This window comes from Pinus tabuliformis, chromosome 7 (assembly GCF_031772625.1).
Source record: "Pinus tabuliformis cultivar Carrire ecotype Pingquan chromosome 7, CPIR1, whole genome shotgun sequence".
Lineage (NCBI taxonomy): Eukaryota > Viridiplantae > Streptophyta > Pinopsida > Pinales > Pinaceae > Pinus > Pinus tabuliformis.
In genome coordinates, this window is record NC_142293.1 from 926,933,147 (window position 1) to 926,947,122 (window position 13,976).

General features: G+C 39.4%; 2 protein-coding genes across 2 annotated transcripts; both read left to right on the forward strand.

The window, feature by feature from the left end:
- The first annotated feature begins 270 nt into the window (after window positions 1-270).
- Window positions 271-768, forward strand: LOC149250684 (uncharacterized). Its single transcript, XM_089453719.1, has one exon. It carries the CDS (start codon window positions 271-273, stop codon window positions 766-768), a length of 498 nt encoding a protein of 165 aa, XP_089309845.1.
- Window positions 769-12,927: 12,159 nt separating this feature from the next.
- LOC149250685 (uncharacterized) lies at window positions 12,928-13,677 on the forward strand. Its single transcript, XM_089453720.1, has one exon. It carries the CDS (start codon window positions 12,928-12,930, stop codon window positions 13,675-13,677), a length of 750 nt encoding a protein of 249 aa, XP_089309846.1.
- Window positions 13,678-13,976: the final 299 nt, after the last annotated feature.

A 13,976-nucleotide genomic window follows, 5' to 3' on the forward strand; every position in this document is an offset into this window, starting at 1 on the left:
TTAGAGGGCTAACTCAGAAACTATGTGACATGGCAGCAAAGGGCTTGGATTCGATGGTTGCGTCTGAGAGAGTATTGTTACAACACCACACATCACATGTCCATTGGTATGACTCCTTTCCGTGCTTTAAATGGTTATGATACTTTGTCTTTTGCTGACATTGTTTTTGGAGATAGCAGGGCCCCAAAGGCTAAGGATTGGATCCTAGAGAGCTAATATATCCTCAAGGCTCTTAAGGATAATTTACAGACAACTCAGAACCAACAGAAGATGTATGATGACAAGCATCGAGTAGAGAGGCATTTTGAGGAGGGGGACTTGGTCTATCTTAGATTACAGCCTTATCGACAATCCACGTTGAAGCAGAAGGGGGACGAGAAGCTGCAACCGAGATTCTTTGGGCCTTACAGGGTGATTAAGAGGGTTGGAGAGGTGGCTTACGAGTTGGAGCTACCACCCGGGAGTAGGATCCATAATATTTTTCATGTGTTATGCCTCAACAGGGTGTTGGGGCAACAGGTTACAGCAGCTGTGGAGTTGCCTCCACTTGATGATGAGAGGCACCTGATTTTAGAGTCAAAGGCCATCTTGGAGACTAGGGAGAGAAAGCTCAGGAGCAGGGTCATCAGAGATTACTTGGTGTGTTGGAAGAAATTGCTAGAGGAGGATGCTACTTGGGAAGGGGAGCACATACTTCAGCATCTAGCATTGAAGTTGCTTGGGGACAAGCAACATTTGAGAGGGCAGGATTGGCATGTCCCTTCCTAAATTAATTTGGAACAAGATTAATTATTGCATTTTGGGGCCAATTTTGGAGATAGTCGGGCCCATTCGATTTTATTAGGAGATTAGAATTAGGAGAAGTTATTTTGTTATGGTTAAGTTTTGTTTTGGGGGCCATCCACACTAGGGAAATACGCACTCCCTAGTTTGAATTGCATGGAGGGAAAAATTCGATGATTAAGTGAGGGCCCATGATGGAGTGAAAAGTGCTCCACAAAATCTATATAAGGAAGGAATCTCTCCTCATTTCATCATATTTTGGCATATCGATTTCTCTTTGGTTGCTCAAGTTGCTTAGCCGAGTCACTTGTTATTCGATACGAGTTCTTCAAGCGACGAGCTCACCCTTTCTTTGGGGGACTTCGAGTGCCACCCTAGGAAGGTTTTTCTTCATTCTTTCGGAGGAGGATTTCGTTGTGGTTTCCAGCAGTTGCATTCATCTCTAGGTGGTGTGTATTACTGGAGGACGTAGTGAAGAGGAGGTCGAATTTGCTTGTGGTGTTTGCAGTGGAGTTTGGTTGGGAGATTTTCCTTAGAGGAGGCATAGGAGGTTTGTTGCCATTTTGGAGAGTTTGGGAGTTGGAGTAGAGTGCTTCTTTGAGTGTGACTTTCTCACTTCCTGGGCTAGCGCAATGGCAACACTTGGTGCACATGTGGGACGTAGAGTATCAGTGTTTGAGGCTTAAATTTGTTGGGGAGTTAAGGGAAGCATTCGTGGGGGAGACTTATACATTTCCGAAGCTTGGGAGGAGGATTTCGTTGGTGTTCCTTGCAGGTCATATTCTTGAGTAGTTTGGAGGGCGTAGGGAATATTAGAGGCCGAATTTGGGAGGTTGGATTCAGACCAAACCCTTTCTAGGTTTTTGTGGGTTTTGGTCAAGGAGCTTGGGGCTAAAGTTTCAGCATTTTCTGAGCACCGAAGGCAGAGTTTCTTGCACTTCCTTTCCAGCTAACGATGTATTTTCTCGGGACAATGCAGAGCATTAGAGGAAAAATCATTTCCAACTTTGTGATTATTGTTTTATCACCTTGGTTTTGTGACGCTTTCCCTTGAGGCAAGCCCAGGTGCATTTCTCCATACTATTGTACTTGATTCATTCATTAATAAAATGGCTCAGCTGGTTCTCACTTCTAGAGTTTTATGAGCATTCGCTGATTGTTTCAATTTTTTGTGTTGTGAATCGATTTTGCTTTTGCATATCACTGTTTGTTTAAGTTTAGAACATTATAGAAAATTTTAGTGACATTGCTTCAGAAGGGATCACTTACTTCCGAATTCATTTTAAAGAGGGAAACAAAGCCGCAATCAATGTCATTCTTAAAATATCTAGTTTCTTTCCCAAATTCATTGATCCAAAAGATAAATAGCTTCTCATGGTAGAAGTAGGGAAGAGGAGCTACTACTTAGAACCCTTCATAGGTTTCAAAAGTATAAGAGCCCGTGTCTACATGGGCTACCCATAATTCTTTGATTTCAATGGGGTAGATTTACATAAACTAGTAGAATAAAATTGACTTTTAATAAAGGAACCAGATGCCTTCAACACCACATTCATTGTGCATATCCCAAGGATAGAAAACCTCACAAGTTTTAAGAACTTTCACCCAATTTCTCTCTACAACAATATCTATAGTATCATCTCTAAAATCATAACTTGCGTGATAAAATAAACTCTCTTAGAAGGTCCTTCAAGAGTAGTTTATCTTTCTTGAATGGCACTAAATACACAAGGTAGTTAGTGTTACCTAGGAATTATACACAGTGAAAAAAATTGAAGGCCATGATAGTTAAGGTTGACTTATCCAAGGCCTTCGACAAAGTTAGTTAGATTTTTCTCCAACTCATTCTAATCCATCTAGGATTCAATGTACACTTTGTGGCCTCGTTTATGGCTTCTATATGCTGATCCGAATAGGATAATTATATTGTTTGTCATCCATATTGATGCATGTAGAGTGGAAAAAGTGGAGGAATCAGCTCACGGGAGCATTTTTACTAGTGGGGCCCAGTTTTGCAAAACGGGGTTTGAAACCTTCCGGGAGTGTTTTGAGGCATCAAACAACGTTTTTTGGGGGTAAAACTTTGTTGCCAAAGTATGCACCTTTTCATGTTATTTTACACATAGGAAGCTTTCCAATGGCACAAGAATCACGTCAATCGTAGTCTATATGCAAAATTTATGCCACTCAGAAGTTGACCTTCCTATTTTCACACCTATAGTTTGGGAGGATGTCACGTCAGTCCCCATTATTCATGGAAAAGGGGATAACCACGTGTTTGTGATGTAAAAGACTATATAAGAGTCTATTTTGTAGCTCTAGTTAAGAGTTGATATAGTCAAACTTAACCACCAGTAGGTTATCGGGGTTGTGTTATAACCGGGCCACTAGGAGGAAGAGGCATTCAATTCTTTCAAGAGCATTTTGTTCCATAGTTGAGAAAAGATAGCCAGGAGAAATAGGATGTAGAGAACATAGAGAGGATTTGTGCATTGTATCAGCCCACGGGCCACAAACATTACTTCTTTGTATGTGCGGCCATATTTCCAGACAGAGAAAGAGAGTGAGTCGGCCTCACCTTCCAATTGGGTTTTCTATCGAAAGGGTTTCCCAGAGAGCATATATTGTGTATTATGCATGTGTGAGCTTATTTTTTCGTTCCCTACTTCTCTACTTGAATTACTTTTACATGCATGCACTAATTACAGTTAATTTTACAGATCTAGAAATTAAATGAAACTGTAATAGTGTAGAGTCCCAGATTTTAAATATAATATTATCACATCTATTGTGACAAACTGTCTAGTGGAATATCCATGGTAGTTTACGGATCATTTGGTATCAGAGTGGTTTTCTTTGGGTATTTTGTGGAGATTACATGGATCCAGATCGACGAGGCCGAAAATCATAAAATCCTAATCATGGGCGACGAATCTGTAAATGAACCTCGCGATCCTTCAGAGGTGAGGTTTTCGCGGCTCGAAGAGCAAGTCACGGATATAAACCGCAATGTCAACCTCCTTGTGGCAGCCCTAAGAAATAATATAGGGATATATGGAGAAGAAAGGGGTTCGAATGCAGAGGACAAATCAGAAGGTGGATCGGGGGATCGGGAAGACGAAGATAACTAGCCGAAGAAAGAAATCAGAAAAGATCAACCCAATTCGAGTGTTGTGAACCAATCCCTATTTAAAGTGGAAGCAAAAGTCGATATCAAGCCATACCATGACAAGATCGATGCTTTGAAGCTGAACCATTTGTTGAGAAACTGGAAGTTTATTTCAATGTCCATCAGATCGAGGAAGGGCAGAAGATCTCATTCGCGCGACTGAAATTGGAGGGCCATGCACTGACTTGGTGGGAGAGCCACACGAAAACCCTGAGGTTGGAGGGAGAACCTCCAGTGACTAAGTGGGAGGATTTCAAAACCATCATTAAGTCACAGTTTTATCCCATTGGGTACGTGGAAGACCAATGGATCTGGTGGCATTACTTCAGGCAAAATTTGGGCCAAAGTGTGCAGGAGTACACCACAGAATTCAGAAAGATGGCTATAATGTTGGGTATATCTCCAAAGAACCCAGATGTACTCCTCAAGTATTTGGGGGGTCTGCATCGCCATTTGCGTGAGCAAGTGATGTTGTTCAAGCCCAGAACAATGGACGAGGCTTGTGTACAGGCACAGTACCTGGAGAACATAGGCCAGAATAGAGAGCAATCAAGTGGATCGAAGCAAAAGGAGCAACAAGATGCTTCTAAGGAGGGGAAGAAGAAGAAAAAAGGGGGAAAAGCTAAAAAGACAGCAACCACGACACATTAGTGCAAAGATCCTAGCAACCACTACAACATTGATGTGCATACAAAGGAGAAGTGTTGGAAATTGCATCCAGATCTAAACCCGAAGAACAAGAAAAAAGATAATAAGAAGAAGAATCTCATGGCCACTGATTCAAGCAACCAAGTTGAAAGTAGCTTGGACGTGGATGAGAAGATCGTATGTACGTCAGTGCATAAGGAGGTGAATCTGAGTAGCCTTCAGCAACAGGAAGAGAAAGAAATGGCCAAACTCTTCCATGTAAAGATACAGGTCAAGAAGACGAAGATTGATGCTCTGTTTGACTCACGATCGGAGGCAAATCTCATTGCAGCAGATATAGTCAAGAAGTTGGGGCTGGAAGTTTGTGATCATCAAAACCCATATGCAGTGGGATGGGTACATAAGGATACATAGTTGAAGGTAACAAAATAGTGTAAAATTAGATTTGTTATCAGTGCTTATTTTATTGATGAAGTAGATCTGGATGTGGTTCCCCTTGATATATGTGGAGTCATGTTTGGGAGTCCATACATGTACATGCGTGATGCAATATTCATGAGGAGAGCTAACCGTTACCAGCTCATCAAGGATGGAAAATCGTTCATCATCAACGTACACAAAGGCAAGTCAAAAATTTCACTAGTAAGTGCCAACCAAGCCAAGAAATTGATCAGTTCTAGCAAGAAGTATGTTTTTATTGTTTTTAAGGGAAAATTAGTATGTAGAGGAGTCAATAAGAGGCAAGGCATCCCTAGAGGTGTGTACTAAAAAACAAAAACAACAATTGGAGGAGTTGTTACAGGCATACAAGGACGTGTTTCGAGAGCCTAAGAGGCTACCCCCAAGAGAGAAGTGGAGCACAAGATCCAGCTATTACTAGACTCTCCATTGCCAAATATTGGGTTGTACAAGCAGTCTGTTATAGAAGCGAGTGAGATGAAGAAACAGTTGCAACAGCTGCTGGAACAAGGTGTCATTCGACCGAGTACATCACCATGTGGGTCACCCATCATCATTGTGCCAAAGAAGGATTGGACTTGGCCGATGTGTATATATTACAGGGAGTTGAATAAAATCACGCTCAAGAATAGATACCCCTGCCCAGGATAGACGATCTGCTAGATAAGTTGCAGCAAGCAAAGTATTTCACCAAGCTGGACTTGAAGTCTAGATATCACCAGGTTCGATTCAAAGAAGAAGATACATGGAATATCGCCTTCAAAATCAGGCAGGGTTTGTATGAGTGATTAGTTATGCCATTTGACCTTTGTAATGCATGAGCTACAATTATGAGATTAATGAATGATTTACTTCGCTCTTTTATGGATTCATTTGTTATTGTCTATTTGGATGATATACTAGTATACAGTACTACCTGGGAGGAGCAGATTTCACATTTGACGCAGGTGCTGGAAACATTGAAGAAGCACCAGCTGTTAGAAAATCTCAAGACGAATGAGTTTGCACAACAGCCCTTGGTGTATTTAGGATATGTGATTGGTGGAGGATAATTGAAGATAGACCCTTCCAAGATGGAGGCCATCATGAAATGGTCGGTACCTACTAATGTTACTGAGGTTAGGAGTTTCATTGGAGTAGCACAGTACCCAAGCAAATTCATAGCCTTGTTTTCAGTGGTAGCAACACAACTCCACTCCATAATAGCAAGTGGCAAGAGTTTCCAGTGGGGAAAAGGGCAGCAAAAGGCTTTTAATGAGTTAAAGAAGAAGATCAGTGAAGTGCCAGTTCTAGCATTACCAAACTTGCAATGACCCTTTGAAGTGGAGACAGATGTGAGCGGGTATGTTATGGGAGTTGTCTTGATGCAAGGAGGAAGGCCTCTTTGCTACCATTCTGAAGTATTTCATGGGGCAATTCTTAACTACCCTACCTACGATAAGGAGCTCTATGCCATGGTGTAAGTTGTGAAGAACTGGAAGCACTATCGGATGGGAAAGGAGACAATAATCCACATGGATCACCAGCTGTTACAGTACCTACAAGCCCAGAATAAGCTACAACAGAACAGGCACTACAAGTAGATGGGGTTTTTACAACAGTTTCATTTGGTGATCAAGTATAATAAGGGCAGCACAAACAAGTTGATTGATATGCTTCCAAGGCCACCCACATAAAAGATTACAACTTTGGGAACCCTTATGCACATGGAACCATTCACCCATGATGCATACAGAGAGGCATATTCAAAAGATGAGGACTTCAAGGAGGTGTATCAGTAGTTGGATCGTCAGATTCATGAGCATGATGGCGACATCATCGTTGACTACCATCTCCAAGATGGGTAACTCTATAGGTTGGATAAGCTATGTGTTCCTAAAGGTGAGCATTTGCAGTTGATTAGAGAGGCTCACACCTCCAAGGTTGCAGGGCATTTTGGTGTAGGAAAGATCGTGGCTAACTTGCTAAGGTATGTGTATTGGCCCAAGATGCAAGAACAAGTAGCTAGGTTCATAAGAGGATGCATGCTTTGTTGTACCAGCAAGCCTAGCAACATGAAACAGGGTCTGTATCGTCCCTTACCTGTACATACTCATCCTTGGGAAAGAATTTCCATGGACTTTGTGGGAGGTTTATCGACAACGAGGAAGGGACATGACTAACTGCTCGTGGTAGTTGACAGGTTCAACAAGATGTGTGTTCTAATGCCATGTAAAAAGACCATCAGCGGATAAGAAGTAGCAAACTTGTTATTTGGACAAGTCTGGGTAGATCTACAACATTCCATCCATAGCCAGATGGGCAGACAGAAGTAGTCAATAGGAATTTGGTGCAGCTTCTGAGGGGTTACAACCAGAAGCATCTAAAGACCTAGGATGAAAATCTGGTATATATACAACATTCTTATAACAAAGCAGTCCACACTTCTACAGGAAAGTCCCCATTTGAAACTTGTTTTGGATATTTGCTATCTTCACCTTTGGATATTGCATACGGGCAACAAGGAGGAGTGAAGGAAGATATTAGAGGAGATGCTTTGAGTGCTGAAAATTTTATAGATAAGATCAGGCAGATCCATCTACCGGTACAGGAAACACTAGAGAAGTCGTAGGTGAAGTATAAGGCCATGCATGATCAACACAGAACAGAGAAATCATTCATGGTGGGAGACAGAGTATGGCTATAGTTGAACAAGGAGAGGTTGTAGGGGCATGGTAATAAAATCAAGGCTCTAAGCTATGGTCCCTTTGAGATACTCGAAAAGGTGGGTGATAATTCCTACCGACTCAGTTTACCACCATATATGCACATTTACTCAATAGTGAATGTAGAGAATTTGAAACTTTATGAGACTTCCATGCTAGATCAGGAAGAGGAACGGGTCCTACCTTTTGTGAAGGATTTGGCACCAAACGCTCAGGCAGAGTTGAAAAAAGATATAGTCTTGTAGAAGAGGTCCAGAACTACAAGACAAGGGCAACAAGACCTCTGGCAGATTGGGTTGAAGGGACAACTTCCATGCAAATCTAAATGGTACACTATAGATAAGGTGGAGGAAAAATTTCCCCACCTCATTCAGTAAAATATTTTGGGGACCAAAAGCCTCCCAAAATGGGGAGGTGTGATCCAAATTGGATCATTATATTGTTTTTCATCCATCTCGATGCATTTAGAGTGGAAAAAGTGGAGGAATTAGCTCACAAGACAGCTTTTACTGGCGGGACCCGGTTTGGCAAATGGGGTCTGAAACCTTTCAAGAGAATTTTGAGGCATCAAACAATGGTTTTTGGGGGTAAAACTTTGCTGCTAAAGTGCAGGACACTTTCATGTTATTTTACACACAGAGAGCTTTGCAACGAGTAAGAATCGCGTCAATCAGAGTCTATATGCAAAAGTTATGCCACTCAGAAGTTGACCTTCCTATTTTCACACCTATAGTTTGGGAGGATGTCACGTTAGCCCCCATTATTCATGGAAAATGGGCTAGCCATGTGTTTTTGATGTAAAAGACTCTAGAAGAGTCTATTTTGTAACTCTAGTTAAGAGTTGATGTAGTCAAACTTAACCACTAGTAGGTTATCAAGGTTGTGTTATAACCAAGCTACTAGGAGGAAGAGGCATTCCATTCTTTCGAGAGAATTTTGTTCCATAGTTGAGCAAAGATAGCCAGGAGAGATAGGAGGTAGAGCATACACAGAGGATTTTTACATTGTAGCAGCCCATGGGCCACATATATTACTTCTTTGTATCTGTAGCCATATTTCCAGACAGAGAAAGAGAGTGAAGTGGCTTCACCTTCTAGCTGGGTTTTCTACCGAAAGGGTTTCCCAGAGAGCATATTTTATGTATTATGTGTGTGTGAGCTTATTTTTTTCATTCACTACTTCTCTGCTTGAATTACTTTTACATGCATCCACTAATTACAGTTAATTTTACAGATCTAGAAATTAAATGAAACTGTAATATTGTAGAGTCTCAGATTTTTAATATAATATTATCAGATTTGTTGTGACGAACTGTTTAGTGGAATATCCACAACAGTTTATGGATCATTACATTGCCAATTTCTACAATATTTACTATATTTTGTTTTGTTTTTTTATAATGATTTTTTGACTCATCTCTTTATGCATTTAAATTTGTAGTTATTTCTACCCTTGTATTATAAAGTTGTATACACAATACCCTTATACGAGAAGGAATGAGTATAACCTAACTCAGGTTTGTCCAATTTACCCTCCAAATATCTTTTTATATAGTACACTCTTTTTATGTTAAGAATGAAATAACAACTCATGGATAGATGAGGTTAAATCTTTGTGTATGATAACCTTACATGCATGCATATGAATATATGTAAGAATGCAATGTCATAATACATGATGATCATGCTCAAAAATGTTGTATGGAACTATAGTGGTATGATACAGTCATACTCACATTTAGTAAAGAATGTTATTGCATACCACAATTAAGAATTCTTCATATATACACACAAGTTCTAATAATATCTACCTACAATGCCTATATATTTGTTGGATGTTAGCTTGTAGACAAGTGACTACCACAATCACATGCATTTACAAAGAAAATAAAAAGATAGAATAAGACAATATTAATGGACATAATATTCGACCAATTGGCTATTTATTTAAGAATAGAGGATACTATTGATTCACATTCAAAGTGAACACTATAAAACCAAGAGAAGAAAATAACTTTTATTTTGAGACTAAAAGCAACATAGTCGGTAATGAAAATTGCACAAGAATGGTTTTCCTAGCCAACCTAGCTATGCCACCCCAAATACAACAAATAATATTTCAAATGGTTATACTCAACATGAAAGTGGCAAGGTAGAGATACCTATCAAATGCATTACTATCACAAAGACTAGCAGGCCTAGTGCAAAGCCTCACTGGGCAACCTAGGTCTCGTGGTAACAAGAGACTAGTCACTACTATCACCTCAATGACTTCTATCCAGCTATTTAGTGGTGGATATTACCACCACAAGGGAGCTTCCCTACAAAAGATCACTAGCAAGATATTCAACTAAGGAGGGCTCAATAGTGATGCAAGGTCTAATAATTAAAAGAAAAGGTACTAGCCAAGCCTTAAAAGGTTGAGATAAGAGTTTCCCAGAGTTCAAGTACACTTTTCTAACGCCTTTATAATTTAGAAGGAAACTTCTATAAGTTAGGGTTTTCGTGATATGTAGATTTAGGGCACACAATGGCATATAAAATATTGAGAAAATAACCTATTAGTGATAGGATCAACAAAGGAGTAAAGGTTATGAAACACACAAGCTATGATTAAATAAACAATGGTTTTCAATGGTTGAAAATACATATGACAACAATTAAAGTCAAGATGTCAACTCTATTTTAATTATGAAAACATGCAATTAATGCTAGATTTTGCCTTTTTATATTTATTGGATACAATCCATGGTTTTTTGTGATGACTCTCATAAACACCCTATTTTTTTATTTTATTTTTTTATACATAATTATCAATTGTCATTTTACTATATGTTCCTCACTGCACTGTGGCTCTTCCTTTTTCATAAGGAACTAATAACTATATGTTTTATCGCATCACGCATTCTTATCCTCAATGGACTGTAAAGGGTCTGTAGATGATGAGTATTTTCAAGAATTAACTCCTAATTCAACCTTACTTCAATGGAATTGGTATAAAATGTTCAACAAGTGCCTTGTAATCTCATTATATGGAATTGTCAACCAAATCATAAGTTTGATGAGTATTTTCAAGAATTAACTCCTAATTCAACCTTACTTCAATGGAATTGGTACAAAATGTTCAACAAGTGCCTTGTAATCTCATTATATGGAATTGTCAACCAAATCATAAGTTTTCTTGCCAAATTTATTATGTGTATTTATATCTATTTATCATTTAAATGGTGCTATAATTCCCTTATAACATGTAAATCATGGTGCTATAATTCCCTTATAACATGTAAATAAATGTTATAGCAATCTTTACCAACAATATTTCCTCAACATTATTAGAAGTCTTTGTAATGAACTAAGGAGTAACTTACATAATGGTAACCTAACTATATAACATCGCGAAGACTGATATATGCCTAATCTCATTTTCTTCTGAAATTATTTACCTACATTATAAAAACAACTACAATGTTATTATCATATTGTATGTGGTATTATGTTTCGACATAGTTTGTTACTTGTATTAAAATTATTGTGGTTCTCTAGAGAGTTATACAAACATACGAGGCATGCCAATTATACCAACATCGCCAAGTGTTACTAACTTATAAACATTCTGCAACATAACACCTTTAAGCAACCAACGTATTAACTTGCAACCATATTAATGGTTTGATGTATCATTTGCATTACCTTATGTACACGGGGCACCTTGCTAAACATTGTCCGAGGCGTCAAACTAAAGGCCGAAAGCATCACGGTCTCACAAAGTTTGTGGAGTTGCCTCATAAGATGAATGTGCCTTCTATGGATTCGGAGAAATCGGCTTCTCCTAATCTCACTTCTCGGCTCTCCCGTGATGGTGAATTTGTAGTTGATCATCAGCTATCTCCCTCACAGCCGACTGACCCTGATCCTATATACCGGATCTCGCCGTCTATGCCTGAATTGGAAACTGCATCTGATTATGAGATCCCTCGTCCTCCTAATCCTCCAAAGGAACCTTACACGGATCAAAATGTATCAAATCCGATCCCCATTCCTCGGCCTCCAATTGGAAATGAATCTCTGCTCTTTCAGAATTCTTCTTCGCCCCTTAATAAAGATTCTGCACCTGGGGAGCATGGTTTAGAAGCCCGGATTTCTCCCACTCCTGCAAATTCCCCTATTTCATCGCCTATTAATTCTATTGGTAGCGATTTAGACTACCTGCTGTCCAAGAAATCTCTTGCCCTCATGCCTCTCACTGTTCATAAACCTGCGACCCCTAAATCGCCTAAGATCAGCCCTACATCTGCTAGGAATATCACTGTGAGAAGAAAGAACAATAGGGGCAGTAGGCACTTCAGGGGGAGGGGAGTTGTATCTGACTGTTGTATCAGAAATCTTTCATTGGTTGACATTCCCATTACAGACATCTCTGATGACAGGCCTCTTAGAGCTGGAAAGGCCGGATTGCCTTCCAAATGAATTTCATTTTATCTGTTAATATTAGAGGTCTGGGAGCAAACCTGAAATTTTTGGCCTTAAAAAACCTATTTTTATCAACGAGCCCTAAAATCATTTTGATACAAGAGACCATGCATGCTGTTTCTGTCACTGTATCCTACTTCAGGAAGATGTTTCCCCTATGGCACATCTCAGCAGTTGATGCCATAGGTTTATCTGGTGGTTTAGCGGTATTATGGGACCCACAATGGATATGTGCAAAAGCATACAGCTGCATTGCAGGAATTCTAATTTCTGCACAGATTAGAGGTTTTAAATGTCCTATAAATATATTGAACATATATGCTCCATACAAGAACAGATCAGCATTTTGGGATAGCCTTTTCGCATCGGAAGTGTTTGATATTGAATCATTATTGATTGCAGGTGACCTTAATATCACTTTCAGCATGGATGAAATCTGGGGCATCAGTAAGAAGCAGGATCCTAATGCTGCCAGGATTAGGAATGAATTTCTAAATAAAATTTTATTGACATTCTCCCTCCCAAAATTCTGCCCACTTGGGACAATGGAAGGAATGAAAAGGCTTACATTGCTAAGAGAATCGACAGATTCATCTTACATGCCAGCTTGATAGAATCCCTTGGCATGCCTTATTCTACTGTTGAAAATATCTATATATCTGATCATCGGCCGATCATGCTTGGATGGAGATCTATGGGAATCAGAAAAGGTTTCCCATTTAAATTCAATAGACAATGTCTGGAGGAGCCTGATTTCAATAACATTGTAGTAAAAGCGTGGATAGAGATGTCTTCAACAGAATCTGCTCCTTTTCATATGTCCTTCATTGATAAGATGAATGAAATCAGGAAGATTGTAAAAGAATGGCAGTTTCAGAAAAGACAAGCAAATATAAAAGAGCTCCGAGAAATCCAAAAGGAACTTGATTTTGTTGCGGAAGCTATGGCATATGATTCATTGTCTTATGATATGAGACATCATATTAAGAGTCTACAAAAAAAGAAATTGCTAATCTTGAAACAAGAAGAAACCTTCTGGCGATTGAAAAGTAGGGCAATATGGATGAAAGAAGGCAACCGAAACTCAAAATTTTTCCATAGATTCGCCAACGCAAGAAGGGATAAAAATACAATATGGAAAATCAGTGACGGTAATGGAGGCTTTCATTACTCCCAGCAGGATATTACAAATGAGGCGGTGGCATATTTCAAAAAGCAATATGAAAGAATGAATAATCGCAGTTTTCAGGATATATTATGGGGAATAGAAGTTTTTCCGAGGATGTTTGATAATGAATTAAACGACCAGATTTATCAGCCTGTTACTGAGGAGGAATTACTGGCTATTATGAAATCATTCAAACGGGACAAGAGCCCGGTCCAGATGGCTGGTCAATTGAGTTTCTCATACATTTCTATGATATCATCAAGGATGACCTGTTGAAGATGGTGGAAGATACCAGAATAAAGGGTAGTATCAGCAAGCATCTCTGCTCCACCAATATCGCTCTCATTCCCAAAAAGGGGGATGCCCAGACTTTCCAGGACTTTCGGCCGATATCATTGTGTAATATATCCTTCAAGATAGTATCAAAGATCATAGCTGAGAGATTGAAGGGAGTATTATCTGAATTTTTAACAAAAGAACAGCATGGGTTTCTAAAAGGGAGATATATTCATGATGCAGTCGCTGGTACACAAGAGGCATTATATGCTATTCATTCAAAGAAAAGTGAAGCGGTT